The 24,910-nt window shown below is 34.1% G+C and overlaps 3 protein-coding genes across 3 annotated transcripts; 1 reads left to right on the top strand and 2 right to left on the bottom strand.

Moving 5' to 3' along the window:
- Window positions 1-1,396: 1,396 nt before the first annotated feature.
- On the bottom strand, window positions 1,397-4,470 carry LOC123679651. The gene is made up of 5 exons (XM_045617041.1): window positions 4,344-4,470; window positions 2,480-2,609; window positions 2,331-2,416; window positions 1,681-1,837; window positions 1,397-1,622 (listed from the first exon to the last, which is right to left on the bottom strand). Exons 1-5 carry the CDS (start codon window positions 4,425-4,427, stop codon window positions 1,438-1,440), a joined length of 642 nt encoding a protein of 213 aa, XP_045472997.1. The 5' UTR covers window positions 4,428-4,470; the 3' UTR covers window positions 1,397-1,437.
- A 616-nt stretch (window positions 4,471-5,086) lies between these two features.
- LOC123679649 (phosphoinositide 3-kinase regulatory subunit 4) lies at window positions 5,087-14,527 on the top strand. The gene is made up of 15 exons (XM_045617040.1): window positions 5,087-5,410; window positions 5,496-6,104; window positions 6,160-6,718; window positions 7,090-7,531; window positions 8,341-8,489; window positions 8,833-9,101; window positions 9,193-9,367; window positions 9,420-9,637; window positions 10,118-10,347; window positions 10,426-10,507; window positions 10,569-10,668; window positions 10,744-10,997; window positions 11,332-11,639; window positions 13,485-13,654; window positions 14,064-14,527. Exons 1-15 carry the CDS (start codon window positions 5,307-5,309, stop codon window positions 14,430-14,432), a joined length of 4,038 nt encoding a protein of 1,345 aa, XP_045472996.1. The 5' UTR covers window positions 5,087-5,306; the 3' UTR covers window positions 14,433-14,527.
- A 5,164-nt stretch (window positions 14,528-19,691) lies between these two features.
- On the bottom strand, window positions 19,692-24,750 carry LOC123679648 (hexosaminidase D-like). The gene is made up of 3 exons (XM_045617039.1): window positions 24,180-24,750; window positions 22,428-22,863; window positions 19,692-20,509 (listed from the first exon to the last, which is right to left on the bottom strand). The coding sequence occupies exons 1-3, from the start codon at window positions 24,696-24,698 to the stop codon at window positions 19,809-19,811; spliced, it is 1,656 nt and encodes a 551-aa protein (XP_045472995.1). The 5' UTR covers window positions 24,699-24,750; the 3' UTR covers window positions 19,692-19,808.
- Between the last annotated feature and the right edge of the window lie 160 nt (window positions 24,751-24,910).

The following is a 24,910-nucleotide window of genomic DNA, read 5'->3' as shown; positions in this document are numbered from 1 at the left end:
ATGTGTGAAGGAATAACCATCGTAAAGGACTCTTGAAGAAATTAAGACTGCTGCTCTAAAATTTTCATATGATTTGAATTTATGATGGAATGCTATAGAAGATTAAATTCTTACCCAGTTCACAACTTGAGGAGTGCATTCTAGATCTGCTATAAAGATGTATTTGTTCGATGGAAAAGGATAATTTCCACTGTTTTCTATGCTCGCAATTCTCATGAAATTATGTTCCTTATGAAAAGCCTTGAGTAAAGCTAGAGAGTCTGTGTAAAATATAGTTCAAATAACTACAGGTTACTTTTCATTATCATCATTAATTTTTTTATTGATTTTTTCTTAATTCTCTCTAGTTTCATTTCTTTCCACAATAAGAATAATGGAGCTTACCTTTTTTGTTGCAAGGAAAAACACTTATCATACTAGAATCACCAGTCAGCTTTTTGAATTCTTTCAGAAAATCAACTGACCTCAAGTAATCAGAATTTGCGAGTATAAAAGTATTCATTAAAATTAATACTCCCATCAACAAAATAACATGACAGGATAATATTCGAATATCCTTCATATTCTAATGGTAGAATCTCCACTAAATTTGAGGCATGAACTTCGACATAAAAACGCCACTTTAAAAATATAGGACACATTTCTTCTACAAATATGAGATTGGATTACCAAAACCAATTTGACTATTAAATCAGAAAATGATATGGACTAAACCGATCGTAAGTCTACTGAAATGCAAGCAAATTATAGGTATAGAGTTTCTCATTTTTGTGTTAGAATTCGTGCTAAAAGTAAACGTACCTTATGAATTGTGGAAATTCGAGAAAAGCATTGACTTTTTTTTCATGCCATTGTCGCTGGTCTGACGTTACGTTCCTCTTAAATTTCAACATGAACATTCAAGTGAATATTTTACTTATACCTACAAATAATTCAATTTCAATCTAATCGGATCTGTTGTCAAAAAAATATACAGGGAGAGATTCTCTGAAGAATTTTCAGAAAAAAAGTCCTATAAACATGGATCCGCAAACGCTTTGTTTCCGAGATACTGGGTGATTCTTGTAGTCCTTTACTTTTTGTGAAGATTGTATTAGTTTATTGAATCTGTATTGATCGTTGCTACAGATTGGGTATTAAATAAGTACCTAAACTTATTATCAATTTATTCATCACAGCTTATACTAACTGGATCTTTATAATAATTTTGATTTTCCTGAGGATCATGAGAGTAGATACAACAAAATTACAAGAAAGCAAAAAGTATATTACTGGAGCAAAGTTTCTTTTTACATTTTTCGAAAAACCATTGGTCCATCAAAAAAAGTTCTGTAGGAAAGAATTTTCTACTCTCTCAGAATACAAAAATTGTATCTATAGATTTATTAAATTCCACATTTCTCTTCAAACATAATTTTTAGTTGAATATAATCCATTTCACTTTGAGAAAGATTTTATATATTGTATATATGCTTCCTTCATATTCAAGTTGTTCGATATCGTATTAATGATCTTTTTTTCAGCTTCTTTCACTAACAAAGGTTTCTTTTCCATTCTTCTCTTGAGTTCTTTCACGATTTGGATAAAACTGATGACAACAGCCCATTTGTAAAGATAAAATACTGAAAAAAAAAGAACTGTACAACGTGTTGTTTTAAAACATTGAGATATTCAACTCACACAAAATAAACGATCCCAAGTTAGAAAACAAAATCATGTCTCCCAAACCAGATTCATTCGATTTCAGACCCATAATGAAAACTGTTAGCTGAATACCCAAAATTCCGATGTAAAAGATATATAGAGCAATGAAGGGATACATCATTTTCACTTGAATCTTAAAAGAATCGAACAAATAAAACAAAACTAAATAGGAGGTTTTCCAATGAGAAGTTTAATTTTGATATTGAAAACTAAAGAGTATATACCTAGATATTTTAAGATAAATAAATGGATGTTTACTATTATCGGCCGAGAAGGTGCTTCGTGCTTTAGTTTTGCGAACTATGACTGCCAAATTCTCACCATTTTGGTAATAAATTTTAACAATTTCATTTCATTGTTGAAGCTTGTATCGTTCCATTTTTAATGATGGCATACTTTTTACTTGTCAAATGTCAAAAGATGACAGATTCAAAAGTGACAGCTGCCGAGATAGCGGGCTATTCAAAATTAAACCTCTTATTGGAAAAGCCTTTAGTAATTGAAACAATATATGAGTTAACCACATTTCAAGATGGTCTTTTAGGTTGTGTTTTATCTCTAGAAAACTAATCAACACAGCAGTTCTAAAGATTCCTGTACACAAACTTTTCAAATTCAGCTTTTACCTGAAGAGCTCCCCATATGAGAGAAACTGAAGACATCATCAAGGAAACGAAATATACTATAAAAATCGTTATTAAATCACTTGGATCTAAAAAAAATTAGTACATATATTTATAAGTAGCAAAAATTCCATAATAGAAATTTATCTTACCCTTTATAATTTCATCGAAAACATTACCATGAAAGCCGAAGTCATCAAAGATAGTCTTCAAATGATTAGAAAATTGAGAGCCGCTGTTTAAACAATATATCAAATGGACTAACCAAACTGCCCCTTGAATCTGAAGTTTGGAAAAATGCACTGTTAATTGTAATTTTCAAACGATTTTTGAGGTGGAAAAGCATTTGAAAATTAGACCAACCGAATAACCTACAGAGACAGACAGACTTCTGACGAAGGGTTTTTCTATATAGCACTGGTATGATTTGTACCTACACTTCATCATAAAATAAAAATTCAGGGAAAATATGGTGAAAAATTAACTTCTATAGACTCTTATAATATTCATTTCTAAATTTTTCATTTGTGATATCTATTCTACCTGTGAAAAAGGGAATTAATATTTCAAAGGTAAAATTTGCTGTATGCTATAAGGTGTGTGAATAAGTCTTTCCCGTTTTTTTTCAAATTTTGAGCCTTTATTGTGAAAAAATGGTTACAAATGAATTATTGAAAGTATTGGCCATCGCTAGCTACAACTTTTCCCCATCTTTCTGGCAACATACGAATCCCGTTGCGAAAAAATTCGACCGGTTTGGCCTCTATCCAGTCATCCACCCATTTTTTGGCTTCCTCGTAGGAATGGAAGTGCTGGTCAGCCAGGCCATGCGTCATCGATCTGAGGAGATGGTAATCAGACGGAGCAATGTCTGGACTATACGGCGGGTGGGGTAGGACTTCCCATTTGAGCGTTTCTAAGTATGTTTTCACCGGCTGTGCAACATGTGGGCGAGCATTGTCATGTTGCAAAATAACTTTGTCGTGCCTGTCGGAGTATTGTGGCCGTTTTTCTCGCAGTGCGCGGCTCAAACGCATCAATTGTCGTCGATAGACCTCGCCTGTGATCCTTTCATTCGGTTTCAGAAGCTCATAGTAAACCACACCTAACTGGTCCCACCATATAGAGAGCATGAGCTTGGCGCCATGAATATTTGGCTTGGCCGTCGATGATGATGCATGGCCGGGTAGTCCCCATGATTTTCTTCGCTTCTGATTATCGTAACGGATCCACTTTTCATCGCCAGTCACGATACGATGCAGAAAACCCTTTCTTTTATGTCGCTGAAGCAGCTGTTCGCAAGTGAAAAAACGCCGTTCGACGTCTCTCAGCTTCAGTTCGTACGGCACCCAATTTCCTTGCTTTTGGATCATTCCCATGGCTTTCAATTGCTTGGAAATGGTTGTTCGGTCAACTCCCAATGCTTCAGCAAGTTCTTCTTGCGTTTGACACGAATCTTCATCAGGCAAAGTCGCCAATTCTTGATCTTCAAAGATTTGCGGCCGCCCGGAACGCTCCTTGGGTTCCACGTCGAAATCGCCACTTTTGAAGCGTCGAAACCATCCGCGAACACTTGAATCATCGACACAACCTTCTCCATAAGCTTCCTGAAGCAACCGATGCGCCTCGGCAGCAGATTTCTTCAAATTGAACCAATAAAGTGAAACTTCCCGCAAATGACGTCGACTCGGCTCAAATTTCGACATTTTCACGATTTCAAAAATTTATGATGCGAAAAAATTTCAACTAATGTGTTAGTGTGGAATTGTTGAGAGATGAATAAGCTTCGATTATGACATATGTAACCATTAAATACTCGCACAGTATTGGTGGCACCATCTCTTACAAAAAACGGGAAAGACTTATTCACACACCTGATACTAAAATCGATGACTGAAAAACTTCAAAAAATCAAATATTTTCAAGGGTTTAATAGAAATAATAATAAACCAGAATAGAAACCCAACATTTTGATTTCTCTTTCATGTCTTGAATTTTTCCGAAATAATTTCTTACCGCTGTTAATACGCCAATAATAATAGAACCTAATCTAACTGAAAACCAGAACAAGAACACATGGAACAAAGCCATATTCCACATAAAAGTTATTGGTAGGTTTTGGATCCATATAATATTCTTTACGTTTCAATCAATGCGAAACAAAGAAAAGAACATGTATATGCACCTATCTATTGTATGAATTTCCATTCAATTTCTTATCGTGCAATTTTATCAGACTGGGTATATTGAATTGGAAGATTAGCTCTAACAATTTACTTGAAGCACCAAAATGTATATTCTTTCAGTAAATTCATAAATTCGATTTGGTTATTCCAGTGGTGGCGAAACATTGGATTAAAAAGTATATAAAACAAAATCTCAACTTTGTCGGTTTTGTGGTAACGGAAATATTGGGTTATTTTTTGCAGAGTTATCGTATATACGACCGGCCGAATGGACGTACAGAATTAAATTTGATGGCCATTCGTCATCGGTTAATCGGAGCTTATCCTTTAATACCAATCTCTGCTCAAAATTCGAAAATTACACATATCGTACGTAATGATAGAGATCCACTGTTCAGGGATTCAGCTCTCGAAACCAATGAAAAAGATCTTCATAAATTTACTAGTACATTCTAGAATTAAGAAAGAAAATTCAATATAATTTAAAATATAACAAAGAATATCATAGATTTCTTTTTCGTATTTTATTTATTTCTATGGTATAAAATAGACATAAAAAACCAACTTGACAACTTGTCTATTGGTAGAATTGTTTTGTTTTGATATAAACAAACAACTTTCATTGTTAGAGGCATTAATAATTAAACATGAATAGAGAATAAAGAAGAATAGTCCATCAGTATTTTTGATAAACAGTAATTCGAATACTCTGAATTTTTTTATTAGAACGACAAATTCTGACAATTATATTTTCGGATAAGACTTCTTACCGGAAATATATGAGAGACTAAAAATGGGAAATCAGCTGGTCAGTATAGCCCCTTCGCAAATTCTACCAGTCGAAAGATATCTCAATGATTATTCCACCCCTGAACTCAAGTTTGTTTATGATAAAAGGTACATGTTGTTCTAAATTCTACTGAATATTGATAACACAACTGGAATCAACCCTGATTCTACTACTACTACATTTTTTTTTTAGTTTGGGTAGTACAAGGTTCCTGAAAGTTGCCAGAGCTAATCTAGAAGACCAAGAAGGTTCTATAGTTGTAAAAGTTTTTGCTATTCATGATCCATCACTACCGTTATCATCACACAAAGAGAGAATTGAAGTTATTCGTAAAAAATTATCAAGTGCTGTCAACTGCATTCCATTTCAGAAAATTCTAATCAATGACAAAGCAGCCTTCATTATTCGAGAATATGTAAAGTACAGTTTATATGACAGAATAAGTACTCGCCCCTTTCTTTCAAACATTGAAAAACGTTGGATTACTTTCCAAATATTGTATGCTCTCCATCAATGTCATAAGAATGGTGTATGTCATGGGGATATCAAGTTGGAAAATATTGCTGTTACTTCTTGGAATTGGGTACTGCTTGTTGATTTTGCTTCCTTCAAACCCACTGTCCTCCCAGAAGATAATCCAGCAGATTATTCATATTTCTTTGATACCTCTAGAAGAAGGATTTGTTACATAGCACCAGAAAGGTTTGCAAAGAATGTGGTTGATGAAAACTCAATACTGATGAATGAAGCATCTGGACATAGCAAAGATCTAACACCTGCCATGGATATCTTCTCAGCAGGGTAAGAATGAAAAGAGTAATCAATTTGATTAGGTTATCATTGATTTTGTTTTCAGATGTGCATTACTTGAACTATGGAATGAACTTGATGTACCATTCGAATATTCAGAGTTATTAGCTTATAGGGCTGGAAAATACTTTCCAGATAAAGCTTTAGAGAAATTAGAGGATGAAAATTTGAGATCATTAATTTCCAGCATGATTGAAATAGATCCATCCAAAAGACTTTCCGCTGAAAATTACTTAGCGGCAGAGAGAGGAAAACTATTTCCTGAATATTTCTACACATTCCTTCAATCCTATATGCTCATATTCTCATCTACTCCTACGTTAACCCCTGATGAAAAAATAATGAGGTTGAAGAATGATATTGGTAATATCCTTTCATTTATGGGTCCCTCAAAAATAAGAGAGGAGCAGATGTCTGACGATGAGGAATTGTGGTACAATGACCATAAAGAATACGAAGGAATGGTTCTCATCACTTCTCTAGTGACTTCATGCATTAGAGGATTGTATGAATGTTCTTCGAAGTTATACACTTTGGACATTTTGTTGGAACTTGCATTACATGCAAACAACGAGACCATACTTGACAGGATATTACCTTACATAGTGAGTATTTTCTCAAGTTTCAAATATAGCAGTTGACTAGATATATACAGGGTGACCCTTTTTAAAAGATCTACTGAAATAACTCTATGAAGAACCTGGATAAAAATGTTTTCAAATTAAAGTTTCTCAGTCTTCAGGGGGACATCAAATGCAGACATTCAATTTGACCTTGGAGTTTGATTTCAAGGTCAAATAGAGTTTCAGAATAGGGAATAATAATAATATTTTTCTTCCATTCTCGATAACTTTGGGTAACCGGATTTTGGTTTATGTTTTGTAGATCTTGTAATATATGAATATACTTCATTATTGTTTGTAGATAATAAAACTAAAATATCATTATTATGATTGCATTTCATTTGCTTCTACAGGTGATTTTAGCCAATGATCCAACTCCTAGAGTGAAAATAAGTGCCATGAACACAATAACGAAATGTTTAGGATTCGTTAAAAGGATAAAACAGGTGGAAGCGAATATTTTCACAGAGTTCATTCTACCAGGATTGTCCCATTTAGTGACTGACCCCAATACTAATGTGAGGGCTGCTTTTGGCAAAAACCTTCCCAAACTGGCTGAAATCGCTTTCACCTTTCTTGAGGAAATCAGGGACGATATTTTCTACAAGACTAATACTAATGAAGAAGACGATAAAAGGGATAATAGTTTCAACTATGAACTCGAACTGCAAGCCCTTCATGAGAATTTACAGCATATTGTCACTACTCTTCTAACTGATTCGCAGTCTTTAGTTAAGCAGACTTTATTACAGAGTGAAGTGTCCAAGCTCTGTGTTGTTTTTGGAAAGTCTAAAGGTAAGATTGTGAGATAAGTATCGGATCTACAAAATGTACAAAATGTTTTTTTTTTTTGACTCTTTAGTGTTACAGTAATAAGATTCATGCATACTTTGAATGCGAACCTTATTACACTAGAATTTTTTCGCCATTTTGATGCCTTCGGGCCTATTTTTATTGACGAGGTCGAACTTTTCATTCTGAAATGTCAAAATGTCAGGTCTACCAACACAATTTTATCTGTTTGACGTGATTCAAGTTAAATTTCATGTTATTTCATGTTTTTTTGTCTCTTTAATGTTACAGTAATAAGATTCATGCATACTTTGAATGCGAACCTTATTACACTAGAATTATTTCGCCATTCTGATGCCTTCGGGTTTATTTTTAGTGACAAGGTCGACCTTTTCATTCTGAAATGTCAAAATGTCAGGTCTACCAACACAATTTTTATCTGTTTTACGTGACTTAACTCAAATTGAGAAGGACAGTGTCTATACCATTAATATTAATGTTTTTTGTTATTTTACTTCATGTTTTGTTACTTTTATAATTTTATCCACTCAAAAAATGTGATATTAGACTCTTTAAATTTATAGAGCAAACCTCAAAAATTACTTATAGGTTTGCAGCACTGTCCTGAAATGAACATAAAAAGGCATAGTATAATAATATCGGATATCTGTGAGAAATTAATTCTGAAAGTAGGCGTCAAAAAAAGACTGAAAAAGTGTAATAAGGAATTTAAGTTTGTAACTTGTACTTTCACTGTTTTGATATATTTCAAACAGTATTACTATAACCATATTAAAAAAGTATTTTTTCAGCTAATGATATAATTTTATCTCACATGATTACTTTCCTCAATGACAAAGAAGATGTAGAATTACGAGCTCTCTTCTACGATTGTATTGTGGAGGTGGCAGCTTATATTGGATGTTATTGTTCTGTCATATTGACTCCTTTGCTTCTCCAGGTGAATATTGATACTCAAAAAAAAATAATTTCATAAATATTTTCGAACTATAGAATACAGGGTGTTCCACCATTGATGCGATACTCTATTACGATTAAGCTCTGAAATGTTCTAATTTTTTTTGTTGCAGTATTATTGGAATCCATTGGAGCTACATTCTCAAATTGTTTCAAATACACAGGGTGTACCAAAAAAGAGTAATTTCATGCAATTTGAGAATGTAGCTCTAATGGAGCCTAATGATTCTGCATTAAAAAAAAACGAAAATTTTAACGCTTAACTATAATAAAGCTTGGTGTCAATGGTGGAACACCCTGTATTTATCCATTGAAACTATTTGCAGGGTTTGAAAGACTCCAGTGAACTGGTTACTTACAAGGCTTTGATCGCAATGACAAACTTGACCGAAATTGGGGTGATGAATAAATTTTCAATTTGTGAATTGATCTCTGGAACAGTATGCTTCTTGGTTCATCCTTCTTTGAAGATCAGGCAGGCTGTGGCTGGTTTCGTATCTATTTCCGGTGCTGTTATGCATGTTTTGGATGTTCAAAGTAAAATTATTCCCAAAGTAGAGGTTTATCTTAGGTACCCATTATTACGTTTAGATAGGTAAGTTCTTTCTAGGTCTATCCAATATTCATCATTGTGCGTAATGTGTGTGCCTGTATTTTATAACAAAGATTTCTCTAACTCTTTTCAGATCTGAACTAATCGAAGAAGCTTTGGTCAATCCTATCTCAAGAGAAATATACGATAGCATTATTGCTTATTCAGATATAGAGTTGCTACTCGATGTCTTAAAAAGGAGAATGGAACTGAGGAAAGGTTTAATCACAGTATCTACCAATGACTTACAAATTCCATCTCTGAAAAATGTATATTGATCGAAATCCTCATTCGAATTTGGAATAAAGCTTTTTCTTTCAGTTTGTTCGAAGATTGGAATCGATTGGAATGAACGAGGATGTCGAAGTGTATATAGTAAAAATGGGACCACATTTGCAGAAGATCCACAAACACAAGAGAAACGTCGATGCTAGATTGAATAAAAGAAACGAAGTGAAAATGGAATTCAATTCAAGCGAGTCTTCTGTGAAAGGTCACATTCATAATCTAGCCGAGAATCATCATAATTTGAATGTGAGGTGAGTATTCGTTTCCACTAATTTTGTGGCAAATCGGTTTATTACTTGTGAAACAAAATCATGCAGAAATATCTCAGTTTCACACAGATTTCATAGTTATATTTCATTATTATATGTTGGTACTCGGAACTCTCCTGTCACAGATTTATCTATTATCTGTCAAATTTGTGATACAGAAAACAGTTCTGCCAACCAAAATTTTTCAATGCAAAAATCACTAAATGATATTTATGGGATATATTTCATTAAAAATTCAGTGAATTAGAGTAAATAATGTATAATACTTGTACAGAAGGCTCATTCTAACACTCGTTCATTCAAAATTTTGAACTATCAATGCCTTCAACAATTGTGTTATAAATTTTTGTATTCTGATTCAGTTTTATGAAAGACTGCAACCTTAATGGAAAATTAATAAGATTTTCTAAATAGTAAACTAAAATTTGAGGGCATTTAGTTGAACAAAATCTAATTTTCAAGGAAGCTGCAAAGGGCAAATACTTCTGGGTCCATAGATACCAATGTCAATTCAGACTGGAACTACAGTTCGGAAATATTGAACAAACAATCAGAGAGTACCAATTCAGGGGGGCCGCCATCTAGAGCAACCAATAGTAGACCATCTTCTCCACACTTGGATAGTCATGGGCAGTTTGGCAACACTGAAGCTTCTTCTAATATAAGCCTTCATGAGAAATCTTACATTCAGTGTGAGTGATAGAATATATACTTAATATCAAAACTTACAGTTTTTCGTCACTAATAACAAAAATAATGAATTATTTCAGGTGGACGATCCAAAGCAAGGTGTTATCTCAATTTATTAAACGTAATAGCCAAACAACAAGAGGATTACACTAAAGCAGTAAGGTATAATAATTCGTCTATGTTCAGAATTCAAATATCTAATCACTGACCAATCAATTTTCAGAAGTTTTGAATGGGCGGAGCAAAACGCTTGGCAGCCTCAAATACCTCCACCTGATTGGCGGTTGAAGAGCAGCTTGGTGGCGCACATGCATGAACACAAGGTCATTATTTTTTAACTATCTATTTCAATTTGCAATCAAGGGGAATGTTGTTTCTAATCATGTTTTCTTCTTCAGGGAGCCATAACTAAACTGGCCACTTTGTCCGATACTTCATTGTTTGCAAGTTCCTCGATGGACGGATATGTTAGGTTATGGGATTGCGCCAAGGTGGAAAAAAAGAGTATCGCCAATAGATCTGTGCAGCAGTACAAGATGCAGAATAGTGTGGGAGTGATCGGGATAACAACGTGTGATGGTGGACAATCAATTGCTTCGGCTAACCAAGATGGAGTTATAAATATTTTGCGGATCGATCCAGCATCAAGCAGGTAGATTGGATTTTTTACTCCTTGATAAGCCTTGATCAGAAAAATGTTTCAAATGAAAGTTTCTTAGTCTTCAGGGGTTCATCGAAAGCAGACATTCAATGTGACCTTGGAGTTTGATTTCAAGGTCAAGTATGTTTTTTTGAGTAGCAATTATACATTTTTCTTGGAAGAAGATTAATCTCTTTGGAAATCTGAGAACATTTTCTCTTTTTTGTTTTTTCCATTAAATGAATTTGTCTAAAAATATAAAGTGGCTCTTCCTAGAAAGTTATTTCAGTGCATCCTTTAAAATAGTCAATATACCCTCTTTTTTTTTCATACCCTCATCTTTCAGAATGAACCTCCTGCAATCCAAACGTCTGATTCTCGATGAAGAAGGACCACCAATGGACATAAACTGTATAGATTACGGATCTCAGAGCACAGTGATCTACGCTACCTTGCATGGTTCGATAGTGGGCTGGGATCTTCGATGTCCGGGAATATCATGGCGTTTAGAAAATAACTACAAATACGGTTTTATTACCACGTTCTGCCTGGACAAGCACCATAACTGGCTAACAGTGGGTACCAGAACCGGCTACCACGTTGTATGGGATTTGAGGTTTCAAATTCCAGTAACCACAATCGAGCATCCAATACGTAAGGAACATTTTGATAAAAATATTTTTGAGGAATTTATTTGTTGATACCTCTATATAAGTTAATTCTGAAAATTTTTGTGAGATCAAATTCATTATAATTATATATAATGATTAATTAGTTGATATGATTCACTTTAATTTATTCATTTAAAACTATCTATTTTATTCTGATATCTCATTTGAATACATACAATTTTTTTTCTATCTTCAAGAAGAACAGTTGGTAAAGGTATTTCTCTTATTCTGTGGCAAATCTGTTGCATTTTGTCATATAGGGTGTTTTTTTTGAGGTGTATAACTTAAAGTTGGCATTACTGTTCAAGATGGCGACCGATTTAACAGCTGTCAAGTGATTTATTCTCAGTTTGGTTTGGCAATTCATCATGAATAGACTCACGCCTGAACAACGCTTGCAAATAGTGCAATTTTATTTCGAAAATAATGGTTCTGTGCGGAATACGTATCGCGCACTACGTCCATTTTATTTTGTTTAGCGATGAAGCGCACTTCTGGTTGAATGGCTACGTCAACAAACAAAACTGCCGCATTTGGAGTGAAGCTAATCCTCAAGTGTATGTCGAAACACCGTTACATCCAGAAAAACTGACTCTTTGGTGCGCTTTATGGGCAGGTGGAATCATTGGTCCGTATTTCTTCAAAAACGATGATGGTCAGAACGTTACAGTCAATGGTGATCGGTATAGAGCCATGATTAGAAACTTTTTCATTCCTGAATTGAACAACCATGATGTCCAGGAGCTGTGGTTCCAACAAGACGGCGCAACATGTCACACAGCTCGTGCCACAATCGATTTATTGAAAGACACGTTAGGTGACCGCCTAATTTCACGTTTTGGACCTGTGAATTGGCTTCCAAGGTCTTGTGATTTAACACCGCTAGACTACTTTCTGTGGGACTATGTAAAGTCATTGGTCTATGCGGATAAGCCACAAACCCTTGACCATTTGGAAGACAACATTCGCCGTGTTATTGCCGATATACGGCCACAAATGTTGGAAAAAGTCACTGAAAATTGGACGTCCAGATTGGACTACATCCGAGCCAGCCGTGGCGGCCATATGCCAGAAATCATATTTAAAATGTAATGCCACAAGATTATCTTGCGGATAAATGAAATGAATGTCAATTGAATAATCCATCGTTGTTTTATTGCAATTTAAAGCTCTATAGCTCTTAAAAAAAACATCCTTTACCTTGTAGAACAAGTTGTCATGGCTTCATCTAGTATCTAATATTCTTCGACGAGTTCTTACTTCAAAGGAGTTTTTAATGAACAAGCATTAGAAGCATTAGCCTTCTGTATGAGTATTATACATTATTTTCTCTAATTCACTGAATTTTCATTGAAATTAATGAAATATTTCTATAAATATCGTTCAGTGATTTTTGCCTTGAATGTTGGTTGGCAGAACTGTTTTCTGTATCATAAATTCGACAGATAATAGATAATCTGTAACAGAAGAGTTCCCAGTACCAACAACATATGATGATGAAATATAATCAAGAAATCGGTTTGAAACTAACATATATTTTGTTCTACAAGATGTAACACAATGAACAGATTTGCCACAAAATTACAGAAATTAATTTTCAACACTACCTACAGGATATACTTTTGTTATTTTATTTCCTTCTTGTTTAAACAATAAACTCATATCAACACCAGTTGCAAATAAAGTGCCACACCCTGTATTTAGACTTTTCAGGGTTTCTTTCGAAATTTTTTGTTATTGTGTTTTTTTTTCATGATTTGTCCCATTGTTAATTAAAAATATGTTGAGTGAAGGGGTCGTTAAATTTTCAACTGAATCGTTATTTCAGAAAACATTAAAGTCAAGAAAGTCATCAGTCATCCTACGAAATCTTCATGGATTATATCGAGTGTGCAAGGAAACAATGAGATGGACATGTGGAATTTAGAAACCGCTGAAAGGGAGAAGGTGCTTTGGGGAAGTTCTTCACCACCACTGACCTATTCACCAAAGAGTGAAGTAAGTTATTCAATATCATACAGGGTCCATTTTGAAAGATTCATTCAGAAGAAAACAAACTAGTTTTTATTTTTCAATATTTTTATTTTGAATACAAAAACAAATGATTCTATGAGAAATAACCTTGAAGTACTTTATCATGAACATCTTAAACTTATAACACTTCATATAGGCAGAGAAATTTGATTTATGGAAAAAAACGAAAAAAAAATGTTTTTAGTATTCTAAGAAGATTAACATTCTGATAAGAAAGATTCAACACATCCACTTCACCTTGAGATGACCTTCAAATCAAACTTCAAGGTCACATTGAAGGTTAAGAAAAATTTTTCAGTGGATCTTTCAAAATGGCTCACCTATATTATTTTTTTTTTCTCGTTTACCTCACTAATGTTGTGAGTTTCTTTAGGAACACGTGAATGCAGTTTGTGCCATGTACGCTGGTTGTATAGACGGATCGCCATTCCTACTGACAGGCGGTATAGATAAGAGAATACGTTACTGGGATCTTGCCAACACCGAAAGTTCCTACTTAGCCGTTCCAAGTGCCAACGATCAAACTATATCGCGTTTGGAGTATTCTAGTAGGCTTGTCGAGGGATCAGAAGTTACTTTAGAATCGATAGAAACTAGGCCTATAAAACTCAATGAGGAGAGCCCACCGGAACCACCTGCTATAGGTCACAAAGATACTGTTTCCGATATCATTCTTTGCAAGGCCACAAATGTTTTCGTAGCCTCCGGTTCCAGGGATGGAGTAATCAAAGTGTGGAAATGAGATCTTTAATAAAACCTTTATCATTAGAAGTAAGAAATTATAATAGAGTTCCTTAAACGGAATAAAATAGTGACTGGAATAAATTTTTTCGATAAGCTGTTTTGTTTTGTAACGATGGAGTGTTGGGAGGAATGAAATCAAGATAAAGGTGGTATTTGGATTGTCCTAATGATTGATCTCCTTAAAATTTTTTACTTGTGTTTGTGTGCTATCCTTTGATAATATAATTGGCACACAGGAAGAGCTCAATATGACAGGAAATGGGATAAGATAATTGAAGGAAGTTCAGCTGGACAATTTCAGTCTGATTGAAATTTGCCTCATTCTGTGTAAGTAATTTGGAAAATTTTATTCTTAGTTTTTGCAATAATGAAAATTAAGATGTACAGGGTTTTGAATTTTTTTTCTCATAGCACCTTCCCCTCACAAGATATTCAACTTAAATTTGGCATTGATGTTGCAATTTGAAGTTTTTATCATGTGATATGCTAATTTTGAATGCAAATCTACAGGGTGATATTTTTTCTGGAATAGTGCCCGCTCTTTTCCTCCAGAACTTTTTTTTTTGTGGAACATTGGTAGTTTAGAAAAATGTAAAAATAAACTTTGGTCCAGTACTACACTTTTTGGTTTCTTGTAGTTTTGTCGTATGTACTACTGATTTGGAAAAAAATTTCAAACAGTTCTTCAGTTATCCTCAGAAAAATTCAAATTATTATAAAGATCCAGTTAGTAACGAATTAATTATAAGTTTTGATATTTACCTGATATGTCGAAGATTAATAAAGATTCGACGAACTGGTATAATCATCACAAAAAAGTGTGAATACTAAAAAAATACTTCATTTACTTAAAACTCATCGTTTTTGAGATATTTCAATTTTGTCTTTGGCAAACCTCCGAAATAAATGAATTAATTCAAATGAGATTTTGAAAGAAAATGTAAGAACAACGGAGATAAGTACTGACTTTCTCAAAATCATAGAGTACTCTACAGGGAGTTCAAAATGAGACAATACATTGATGACCCATTCAACCTTTAATATCGAGCTTATTCCAAATGGCACAGCCTGCATTTTATTTTTTTATCAGATAGCAAATTTTATTATCTTCGAAGAATTCCCTACCACATGAGAAAATGAAATATAGGGTGTGCCATTTAGTATGAGTCCGATATTAACGTTTAAATAAGTCATCAATGAGTCGTCTCATTTTGAACACCCAGTTTTCAGTTTTCAATGATTATTAAAAAGTCAGTACTTACCTCCGATGTTCTAACGACTTCTTTTTCGAGGTATATAACTTTAAGTTGGCATTACTGTTCAAGATGGCGACAGATTTTACAGCTGTCAAGTGATTTATTCTCAGTTTGGTTTGGCAATTCATCATGAATAGACTCATGCCTGAACAACGCTTGCAAATAGTGCAATTTCATTTCGAAAATAATGGTTCTGTGCGGAATACGTATCGCGCACTACGTCCATTTTATTTTGTTTAGCGATGAAGCGCACTTCTGGTTGAATGGCTACGTCAACAAAAAAAACTGCCGCATTTGGAGTGAAGCTAATCCTCAAAAGTATATGTCGAAACACCGTTACATCCAGAAAAACTGAGTGTTTGGTGCGCTTTATGGGCTGGTGGAATCATTGGTCCGTACTTCTTCAAAGTGTGAAGCTAATCCTCAAGTGTATGTCGAAACACCGTTGAACTGTGAATTGGCCTCCAAGATCTTGTGATTTAACACCGCTAGACTACTTTCTGTGGGGCTATGTAAAGTCATTGGTCTATGCGGATAAGCCACAAACCCTTGACCATTTGGAAGACAACATTTGCCGTGTTATTGCCGATATACGGCCACAAATGTTAGAAAAAGTCATCGAAAATTGGACGTCCAGATTGGACTACATCCGAGCCAGCCGTGGCGGTCATATGCCAGAAATCATATTTGAAATGTAATGCCACAAGATTATCTTGCAGATAAATAAAATTCATGTCAATCGAATAATCCATCGTAGTTTTATTGCAATTTAAAGTTCTATAGCTCTAAAAAAAAACACCCTTTAGTATTCACTCCCAAAATCCATTGATTTAATTATCTCAATAAATTAATTAATGTCGAAGTTATTAGGTTTTTCAAAAACCCTCCAAAAATCGAAATATCTCAAAAATGGCAAGTGTTAAGCATATAAAACTTTGGACGAGGTTCTTTTTTTCCTGCAATCTGAAAATTCAATGAAAAACAGGGTGTTACATAGGAAATAACATAATGTTTGGTCATTTACACTTCTTTGGTACTCCCTGTGTATTACCAATAAATTTAAGAATGCAGCTCTAATGATACTATGTCGAAAAAAATTCCAACATTTCAGCTTTAAATGGTAATAGAGTGTCAATGGTGGAACAGCCTGTATATTTCAACGCACAAGGAACAGGAAATATAACATTCATTTAAAAAAATGAGGCGTTTTTAATTAAATTAAAATGAATAGGTTTCACAACTGTACAGTATTCAAAGGAATTTGTCCATTTTCCATTAACAGTCAAGTATTTGAAAATAATTCATTACAAATAGAAAAAAAACATTCATTCAATTAAACAAAAAACGCGACCTTAAAATTATGGTAATACTTAAATAAGTTTCATAATATAAAAAACCTTCGATCACTAATATGGGCATATTGGGTTTCCCACTTGTCCTGGAAACGCCAAAGAATCTACAGCGTGGATCCTGCAGATAGATTTATATCTTTCACCACCTCCTGCTGCTGGTCCAATATTTCTTCCATAATTCCTCCTATGCCCATAACTTCTCCTCGCCGGCTGTTGGTACTGCACATTTCTATCAGAGTTAAACCCCAAAAGTTCATAAAATGACGGAGCGGCCTCTACACTAACCATAACAATAAGACACAATGCGAGAATCACGTATTTCATTTTTACTTCTGATGGTATAACTAATTTCCGTGAAATTCTTCACAATTGTCCGCAGTCATGCAAGATTTACTCTTGAATGAGAGATTAAATTATGATGACCCACTTATATTTAAAACATGATGTCTTATTTTCCAAAGGGAAGTACCTACGCATTTAGATCTATCTCTCAGAATTGCAGATTAAAATTCAAAGACGGATTTATCTGTTTATCAGCCCGATGTTTAAGGTCATTAACTTTCAGCAAATTCATTTTATTTTAATAACTTTGTTTATATTCTAAGCGTGCGTTATTTCGTTAAGGTATTTATGAATTGGATTTTTGCATAATTTTGTCGTTGTGAAAAGGACTTCCCCGTGTATATATCCTGTAAGATTTAAGACGCATTTCTTGAATTCGATGCCGGCAAAACAATCTATCGAATACCGAATATCGAATAATTGACATTGAAAGAATAAATTAGGTGGAGAGAGTAGATCACGATCACTGTAATCGTATTTTCTGCTCTATTTCGTATTATTTTCGAAATTATTGATCCGCGAAGAGTTCATTGCTAATGAAAGCCAAATATCGTCTTTCCTAGAATTATTTTAACAGGCAGAGAGGTAGGAAGAAATTGCATGGAGATGAACTTGAAAGATTTATAATGAAAATGATTACTTATCAACTGCTAACGATAATATTATTTGGAGAAGAAGTTAAAAATACTACAAATTTACCACCTTGATCTTTTTAATTATACAGGGTGACCCACTTAAAAAAATCCATCATACATTTTTATTTTCAGATACATATCTTCTTTTGAAATACTAAAAGCATTCTGTTTCTTTCGTTTTTTCCATAAAATTAATTTCTCTGGAGTAATAAAGTGTGAACAGACCAATTGAAAAGTCCCCGGTCTGCCATAGTGAAACACATTTTTTTGGCAAAATTCGATTTTATTATTCAACATAGTTGCCTTCGAGGGCGATACAGCGATTATAGCGATCTTCCAACTTTTCGATGCCATTTTTGTAGTACGATTTTTGTTTCGATTCAAAATAGGCCTCAGTTTCGGCGATTACTTCTTCATTGGCGCTAAATTTCTTTCCAGCGAGCCTTCTTTTGAGGTCTGAGAACAGGAAAAAGTCGCTGGGGGCCAGATCTGGCGAATACGTTGGATGCAGAAGCAATTCGGAGCCCAATTCATGCAATTTTCCATTGTTTTTATTGATTTGTGACACGGTGCATTGTCTTGATGAAACAGCACCTTTTTTTTCTTCAAAGGAGACCGTTTTTTATCGATTTCATCATTTAAACGATCCAATAAAGCTATATAATAATCGCTGTTGATGGATTGGACCTTTTGGAGGTATTCAATGAATATTATACCTTGCGCATCCCAGAATACTGATGCCATAACCTTGCCAGATGACTGTTGTGTTTTTCCTTGCTTTGGATTCGGTTCATCGTGTGCAGTACACTCAGTTTACTGTCGATTGGACTCCGGAGTGAAATGATGGAGCCATGGTTCCTCCATTGTCACATACCGAAGCAAAAATTCCGGTGTATTGCACTTAAACAGCTTCAAACACTGCTCAGAATCATTAACACGTTGTTGCTTTAGATCGATTGTGAGCTCGCGCGGCACTTATTTTGCACACAGCTTTCTCAGTACAAATATTCATGAATGATATGATGTACACGTTCAGATGATATCTTCACATTGTCTGCTATCTCGATCAACTTCACTTTACAGTCATTCAAAATTATTTTGTAACCTTTTTTTATTTTTTCGTCGGTGACAGCCTCTTTCGGGCGTCCACTGCTTTCGCAGTCTTGGGTGCTCATTTCACCTTGTTTAAACTTAGCATACCAATCAATGATGGTTGATTTTGCTGGTGCAGACCCCGGAAACTCTTCATCAAGACAAGATTTTGCTCCAACTGTATTTTTTCCCTTCAAAAAGTAATATTTTATCAGCACACGAAATTCTTTTTTCCATCTTTTTTCAAATAACAAAAGGAGCTACACTCACAACGCAATATCTCACAAACTAATGGTCGGACTGCTGTCAAATTTTGACACGTATCGTTTAAGGGTTGGTACTACCTAAAAATCATATGGATTTAATACTAGCACTGCCATCTGTGCATCAGACCGGGGACTTTTCAATTGGCCTAATATAAAAACAATTAGAAACGTTCGCTAAAATAAAAATCAACTCTCATGTTTTGTTTTCAGTTTCGATTTCAGATATCAAAGAAAATAATAATCCTAACATAGGTTCTAATAACTACCCAAAATAATTCATGTGATATGATTTTGATTAGAAAAAAAGAACGATAAAAAATTACAAAATATTATATATTTACAATTATTCTACCACATTTGTCGATAATGAAAACTAACATTGAACAGAAACTATTGATATAGCTTATAGTTGAGAGATTCAAATCTTATACTCATGTTCGTTGTTGTTCTTTAGGAACTTCTAATTTCAGAGGTCTCCTTGGCCAAACATCCCTATCCAAAAGTTGATCTTTCACTCTTATCAGCTCTTGAATTTCTTTTTTCAGAGGATTAATATAAGTTAATATCCATTCATCTTTTGTGTACTCATCATAAACGTTCAACAAGGCCTTCGACATATCATTTTCGATTTCCAGTACTTCATTCTCCAAATGATTCAACTGGGGTGCAATATTGTAAAAATGATAGGGATTGGTAAAATTGTACAAGATATTGTAATTTGTAACCCAACCTCTCATAACCGAACTCCTCTTCAGCTCATTGTAATCCTCGTTGAGTCTATGTAACCTATATGCATTTTCTAAGATATCGCTTCCAGGGAATTTACATCGAGGGCTGCCAAATGCAGGACCCATAAGACCGTAAGGTTGTCGACAATGCAAAATATGCGCCACTTCTTTTGTTGGTCCCACGCGATTATCCAGTTCCCCCTCCAGTATTTTCAAGTTCATCAGGAGTGATGGAAGCCCCACAGGCAGCAATTCACACAGAATGGAGAAGTGGTCGTACCTTTGCCATCCTGTTAGAATGATAGCGTCGAATTTCATCAGGAACTTGTAGTTTTCCACCACATCTAACCACGAGCGATGATTCTGATTATAGTGAGAAACGTCAACAATGTATTGGTCCACACCTGAAAAGACAGCACCTAATTATATAAGCTCTATACAAATAAAAGGAGACCCATTTTGAAAAACCTACTTAAATAACTCCTTTGGAAAAGGCTGGTTCAAAAAATGTTTCAAATGAAGGTTTCTTAGTCTTCAGAGGGACATTGTAACGGGTGTTTTTTTTTCGAGGTATATAACTTTAAGTTGGCATTACTGTTCAAGATGGCGACCGATTTTTGATCAAGTGATTTATTCTCAGTTTGGTTTGGCAATTCATCATGAATAGACTCACGCCTGAAAAACGCTTGCAAATAGTGCAATTTTATTTCGAAAATAATGGTTCTGTGCGGAATACGTATCGCGCACTACGTCCATTTTATTTTGTTTAGCGATGAAGCGCACTTCTGGTTCAATGGCTACGTCATCAAACAAAACTGCCGCATTTGGAGTGAAGCTTATCCTCAAGTGTATGTCGAAACATCGTTACATCCAGAAAAACTGACTGTTTGGTGCGCTTTATGGGCTGGTGGAATCATTGGTCCGTACTTCTTCAAAAACGATGATGGCCAGAACGTTACACTCAATGGTGATCGGTATAGAGCCATAATTACTAACTTTTTTATTCCTGAATTGAACAACCATGATGTCCAGGAGCTGTGGTTCCAACAAGAGGGCGCAACATGTCACACAGCTCGTGCCACAATCGATTTATTGAAAGACACGTTTGGTGACCGCCTAATTTCACGTTTTGAACTTGTGAATTGGCCTCCAAGATCTTGTGATTTAATACCGCTAGACTACTTTCTGTGGGGCTATGTAAAGTCATTGGTCTATGCGGATAAGCCACAAACCCTTGACCTTTTGGAAGACAACATTCGCCGTGTTATTCCCGATATACGGCCACAAATGTTGGAAAAAGTCACTGAAAATTGGACGTCCAGATTGGACTACATCCGAGCCAGCCGTGGCGGTCATATGCCAGAAATCATATTTAAAATGTAATGCCACAAGATTATCTTGCGGATAAATGAAATGAATGTCAATTGAATAATCCATCGTTGTTTTATTGCAATTTAAAGTTCTATAGCTCTAAAAAACACACCCTTTACAAGATGACCAATTTTGAAAGATCCACTGAAATAACTTCTTGGAAGATCCTGGTTCAAAAATGTTTCAAATTAAGGTTCCTTAGTCAGTCTTCAGAGGGACATTGAATGTGACCTTGGAGTTTTATTTCAAGGTCATTTAAAAGTCAAATAGATTCTTTTAATAGGGTATATACTTTTGGATCTTTCAAAATGAGTCAGTCTATATATTATATACATAAATATATAGGCTGCTATACATTGCTCTATAATTGACGTGGATATTTTTATTCTACTTTAATTTAAAATGAGAAATAGTAGCAGTAAAAGACAGAGAACAAACTAAACAACAATTTGCGAATAAGTTAAAGGCAAAACCTCAATAGTCCATCAATAATCAATTTGATGATTCTTCTTAACAAGGTAAGAGCATTAGAACAAGACAAAAGATTGCCCCTTAAAGGTATTTTAAATTGTTTCTTCTATATATACTATATTTCTGTTATAGATAGAGTGAAAAATTTATTCTATTTTCTTAGAATTTTCCTTATTCTTCGTTCTTTTCATTGAAAATTAATGTCTCGAACTTTTTTCGCCTACCAATGAATTTAAAAGAAAGATACTTTTAGTGTCATTTATTCAAAAATGAAGCAATATGTTAATATTTCATTGTTGACAGTCTACTCAATCCCAAATCAAAAATTCAAGTATATATTATACATATATTTTATATACTGAATAAAAATAAGCAAAAATATTCTATATTTGCAACATACAAAAATATTGTTTCGACCTGAATTGTTAGTGGAATTTTCCCAATTTATATTAAAAAAAAGCTTCTAGAGAAAATATTTACCTGTGGCACCTTTGAAGGCTGAAGCTATCCATACATTCGGAAACACTTTAGAGTATTGGCTCCATAAAGATGGTCCCAAAGTGTTGAACACATCTGTATTGTACTGCCAAACCACTGGAATTATATCCAACTTATCCAGTTCATTCAAAGTTTCTTCTTCAGAAAAATTTCTGAGTTGATCATCCCACATGAAAATCTTCAAAAGGGGATATTTTCTTCTAAGGAAATCGCGAATTTTCTTAACATGTTTTATATATAAACCATCTGTAGTAATATGTTCCAGTTTCATTCTTCTAGTACATTCTTTACACCTTCCTACATGATGAGTTTCATCAGCTCCAATGTGAATTTTCTCTGTGAAAGGGTGTGCGTCTATTATTTGGGTTAACATTTCTGTTAAAAGTGGGAGGGATTTTTCATGTGAAGGGCATATTTCCTGAAACAGATACATGGTGGAGAATGCTTGTTATTCATGGTAGATTTTTTTTATATTATTGATGGGCTATTTCGGTTGAATACATTTGAAAAATGTTTCTCTTGCTCAAGTTCTTTTTTGTACACTACATCACGACGCATTTTATGACTTTATTTTACTCTGTTTTCCCTTTTCTCAGCAATTACAACATATGGGAGTTCCTCTTTTCTCTAAATAGTCCGATTTTAAGTAAGGATTTTTCTGTTCAAATTATCTCATCATATTTCATCACAGCAAATTATCATCCAATATTAATAATGAAATTTTAAAAGACTGTGTGTTGCTGAGTATCCCTTAATTCTCATAGAAAATAAAATGCAGGATATTACTAGTGAAAAAGCGACGAGGAACAAAGTTGCAGCAAAATACCTCTCGTATTTCAAAATCAAAAGGCAATTAAAAATAAACAAAGGTACAGAAAAATCTTTTTATTGTTGAATAAAATTAACAAGCCATTTTACATTAGTTTTCAAAACAAAATGGTGAAGAATAATGATATCTATATTATGAACGGTTTTCCAATAAAGGAATGATACAATTTTAAATGACATTGTGTATTATTTTTGACATTTCTTATGTCATTCAAGTTTTGCAGGTTATGCCATTCAATCATGGAAAGATACACGCTTGAACAACGTTTGGAAATTGTTAAATTGTTTTACCAAAATCGGTGCTGATTTGTGACTACTGATAGACATTTAAAAAGAATTTATGGAGGCCATTATTTAAGACTTTTAATCAGTCACTCCATAGGGATTTACTACACAGATTATTCTATTCTCTTTAGCTACCCCAAAGGAGATCAAAATGATTTTTTTCTCGTCGATTCTTAAGTTTTCTCGCTTTTATTCATTTCCATTGTTAATATTGTCCTCTTGTTGAGATACCTATCAGTTTCGTATGTTAGCAATCATAGCAAGGTAAATTATTGTTTTTCGTCCTAACTGATTGTGGGCTTTGTTACTGTGTCCCACCTCCACCTTAGGAGCGAAATTATTGAACAGTACCCTAATAATGGTGGAGCTAATTGGGATGATAACAATTAGATAGGTACTTAAATAGGTAGGTATCAAAATTTAATTCCTTATTAAAAATTTTTCCTTCAGAATATTTTTATTTGAGTACCTACACCATCTTTTAAAACTTCAATGTGCAAGGATAAAAGGGAAATTTTAAGATAAAACAGTAAATAATGCATTAATACCAGAAATATTTTATGAAATGTAAAATGATCAGATAGCAAATACCGATTGACTGGAAAGATTTGACTTGCCTACCTGTGGATATATTGGAACTTCTCGCAATTCTTTGAATTCCTCTAATTTCAAAACAAATTCCAAATGGCCGAAAGTTTGAACCAGAGGTATAATTTCCAATTTGTTCGTATCAGCTAAGATATTGATCATATCAATATCACTTCTTGTATAAGCATTTAGAGCAGATATATTAGAAAGATTTCCTTCAAACGGAAAAGTGTCCTCGTATTCAATCACAACACCACCTACTCCACTGTTAAAAAGTAGAGGAAAAAGATACTCATAGTAACTTATTTTAGGAGGAGCACCCTTAAGATCTAAGTGGACAAATTTTTTTCCAGTAAATTGGACTTTCTCAACAGGTTTCGAAATTTGGAAAGGTTCGACCACAATATTTTCACCTATCGTGGCATCTGAATAGAAAAAATATATGTAAACAGAACAAAATCCAATTAACGCACAAATAAACAATAAAGCAACATATTTTATCGTCCAATTATACACTTTCCTGTAAGCAACAAAATGTATGTGCCTTTTCATAATTATTTTTTAACGTCAAGTTTTATTCATTTGTTTTGCATATTCAGAATGATCTCACATGAATTGTAATGATGATTTGAGTTGGAATTTGGAATAAACAGATAAAAGTAAATCATGCGTACAAGTAATTTGTTGATAAGTAATAACGGTCGCTTGATAAGAATTTTTTTGAATAATTTATTTCAGATCGCAAAATAGTTTCGAAATAGAGA

This window comes from Harmonia axyridis, chromosome 5, assembly GCF_914767665.1.
Source record: "Harmonia axyridis chromosome 5, icHarAxyr1.1, whole genome shotgun sequence".
NCBI lineage: Eukaryota > Metazoa > Arthropoda > Insecta > Coleoptera > Coccinellidae > Harmonia > Harmonia axyridis.
The sequence above is the reverse complement of the archived record's forward strand: the minus strand, read 5'-3'. Positions and strand labels throughout refer to the sequence as shown.

What these genes read in the sequence shown, in the direction of transcription:
- LOC123679649 (XM_045617040.1), top strand. Translation starts at nt 5,307, where the DNA reads ATGGGAAATCAGCTGGTCAGTATAGCCCCTTCGCAAATTCTACCAGTC. An exon ending in ATGGATATCTTCTCAGCAGG is followed by an intron (nt 6,105 to 6,159) that starts GTAAGAATGAAA and finishes TTTTGTTTTCAG; the next exon opens with ATGTGCATTACTTGAACTAT. An exon ending in TGTTTTTGGAAAGTCTAAAG is followed by an intron (nt 7,532 to 8,340) that starts GTAAGATTGTGA and finishes GTATTTTTTCAG; the next exon opens with CTAATGATATAATTTTATCT.
- LOC123679651 (XM_045617041.1), bottom strand. Translation starts at nt 4,427, where the DNA reads ATGTGGAATATGGCTTTGTTCCATGTGTTCTTGTTCTGGTTTTCAGTT. An exon ending in TCATATGGGGAGCTCTTCAG is followed by an intron (nt 1,838 to 2,330) that starts GTAAAAGCTGAA and finishes GATTCTTTTAAG; the next exon opens with ATTCAAGTGAAAATGATGTA. An exon ending in CTTGGGATCGTTTATTTTGT is followed by an intron (nt 1,623 to 1,680) that starts GTGAGTTGAATA and finishes TTTTTTTTTCAG; the next exon opens with TATTTTATCTTTACAAATGG.
- LOC123679648 (XM_045617039.1), bottom strand. Translation starts at nt 24,698, where the DNA reads ATGAAAAGGCACATACATTTTGTTGCTTACAGGAAAGTGTATAATTGG. An exon ending in AAGTTCCAATATATCCACAG is followed by an intron (nt 22,864 to 24,179) that starts GTAGGCAAGTCA and finishes TATCTGTTTCAG; the next exon opens with GAAATATGCCCTTCACATGA. An exon ending in AGCCTTCAAAGGTGCCACAG is followed by an intron (nt 20,510 to 22,427) that starts GTAAATATTTTC and finishes CTGTCTTTTCAG; the next exon opens with GTGTGGACCAATACATTGTT.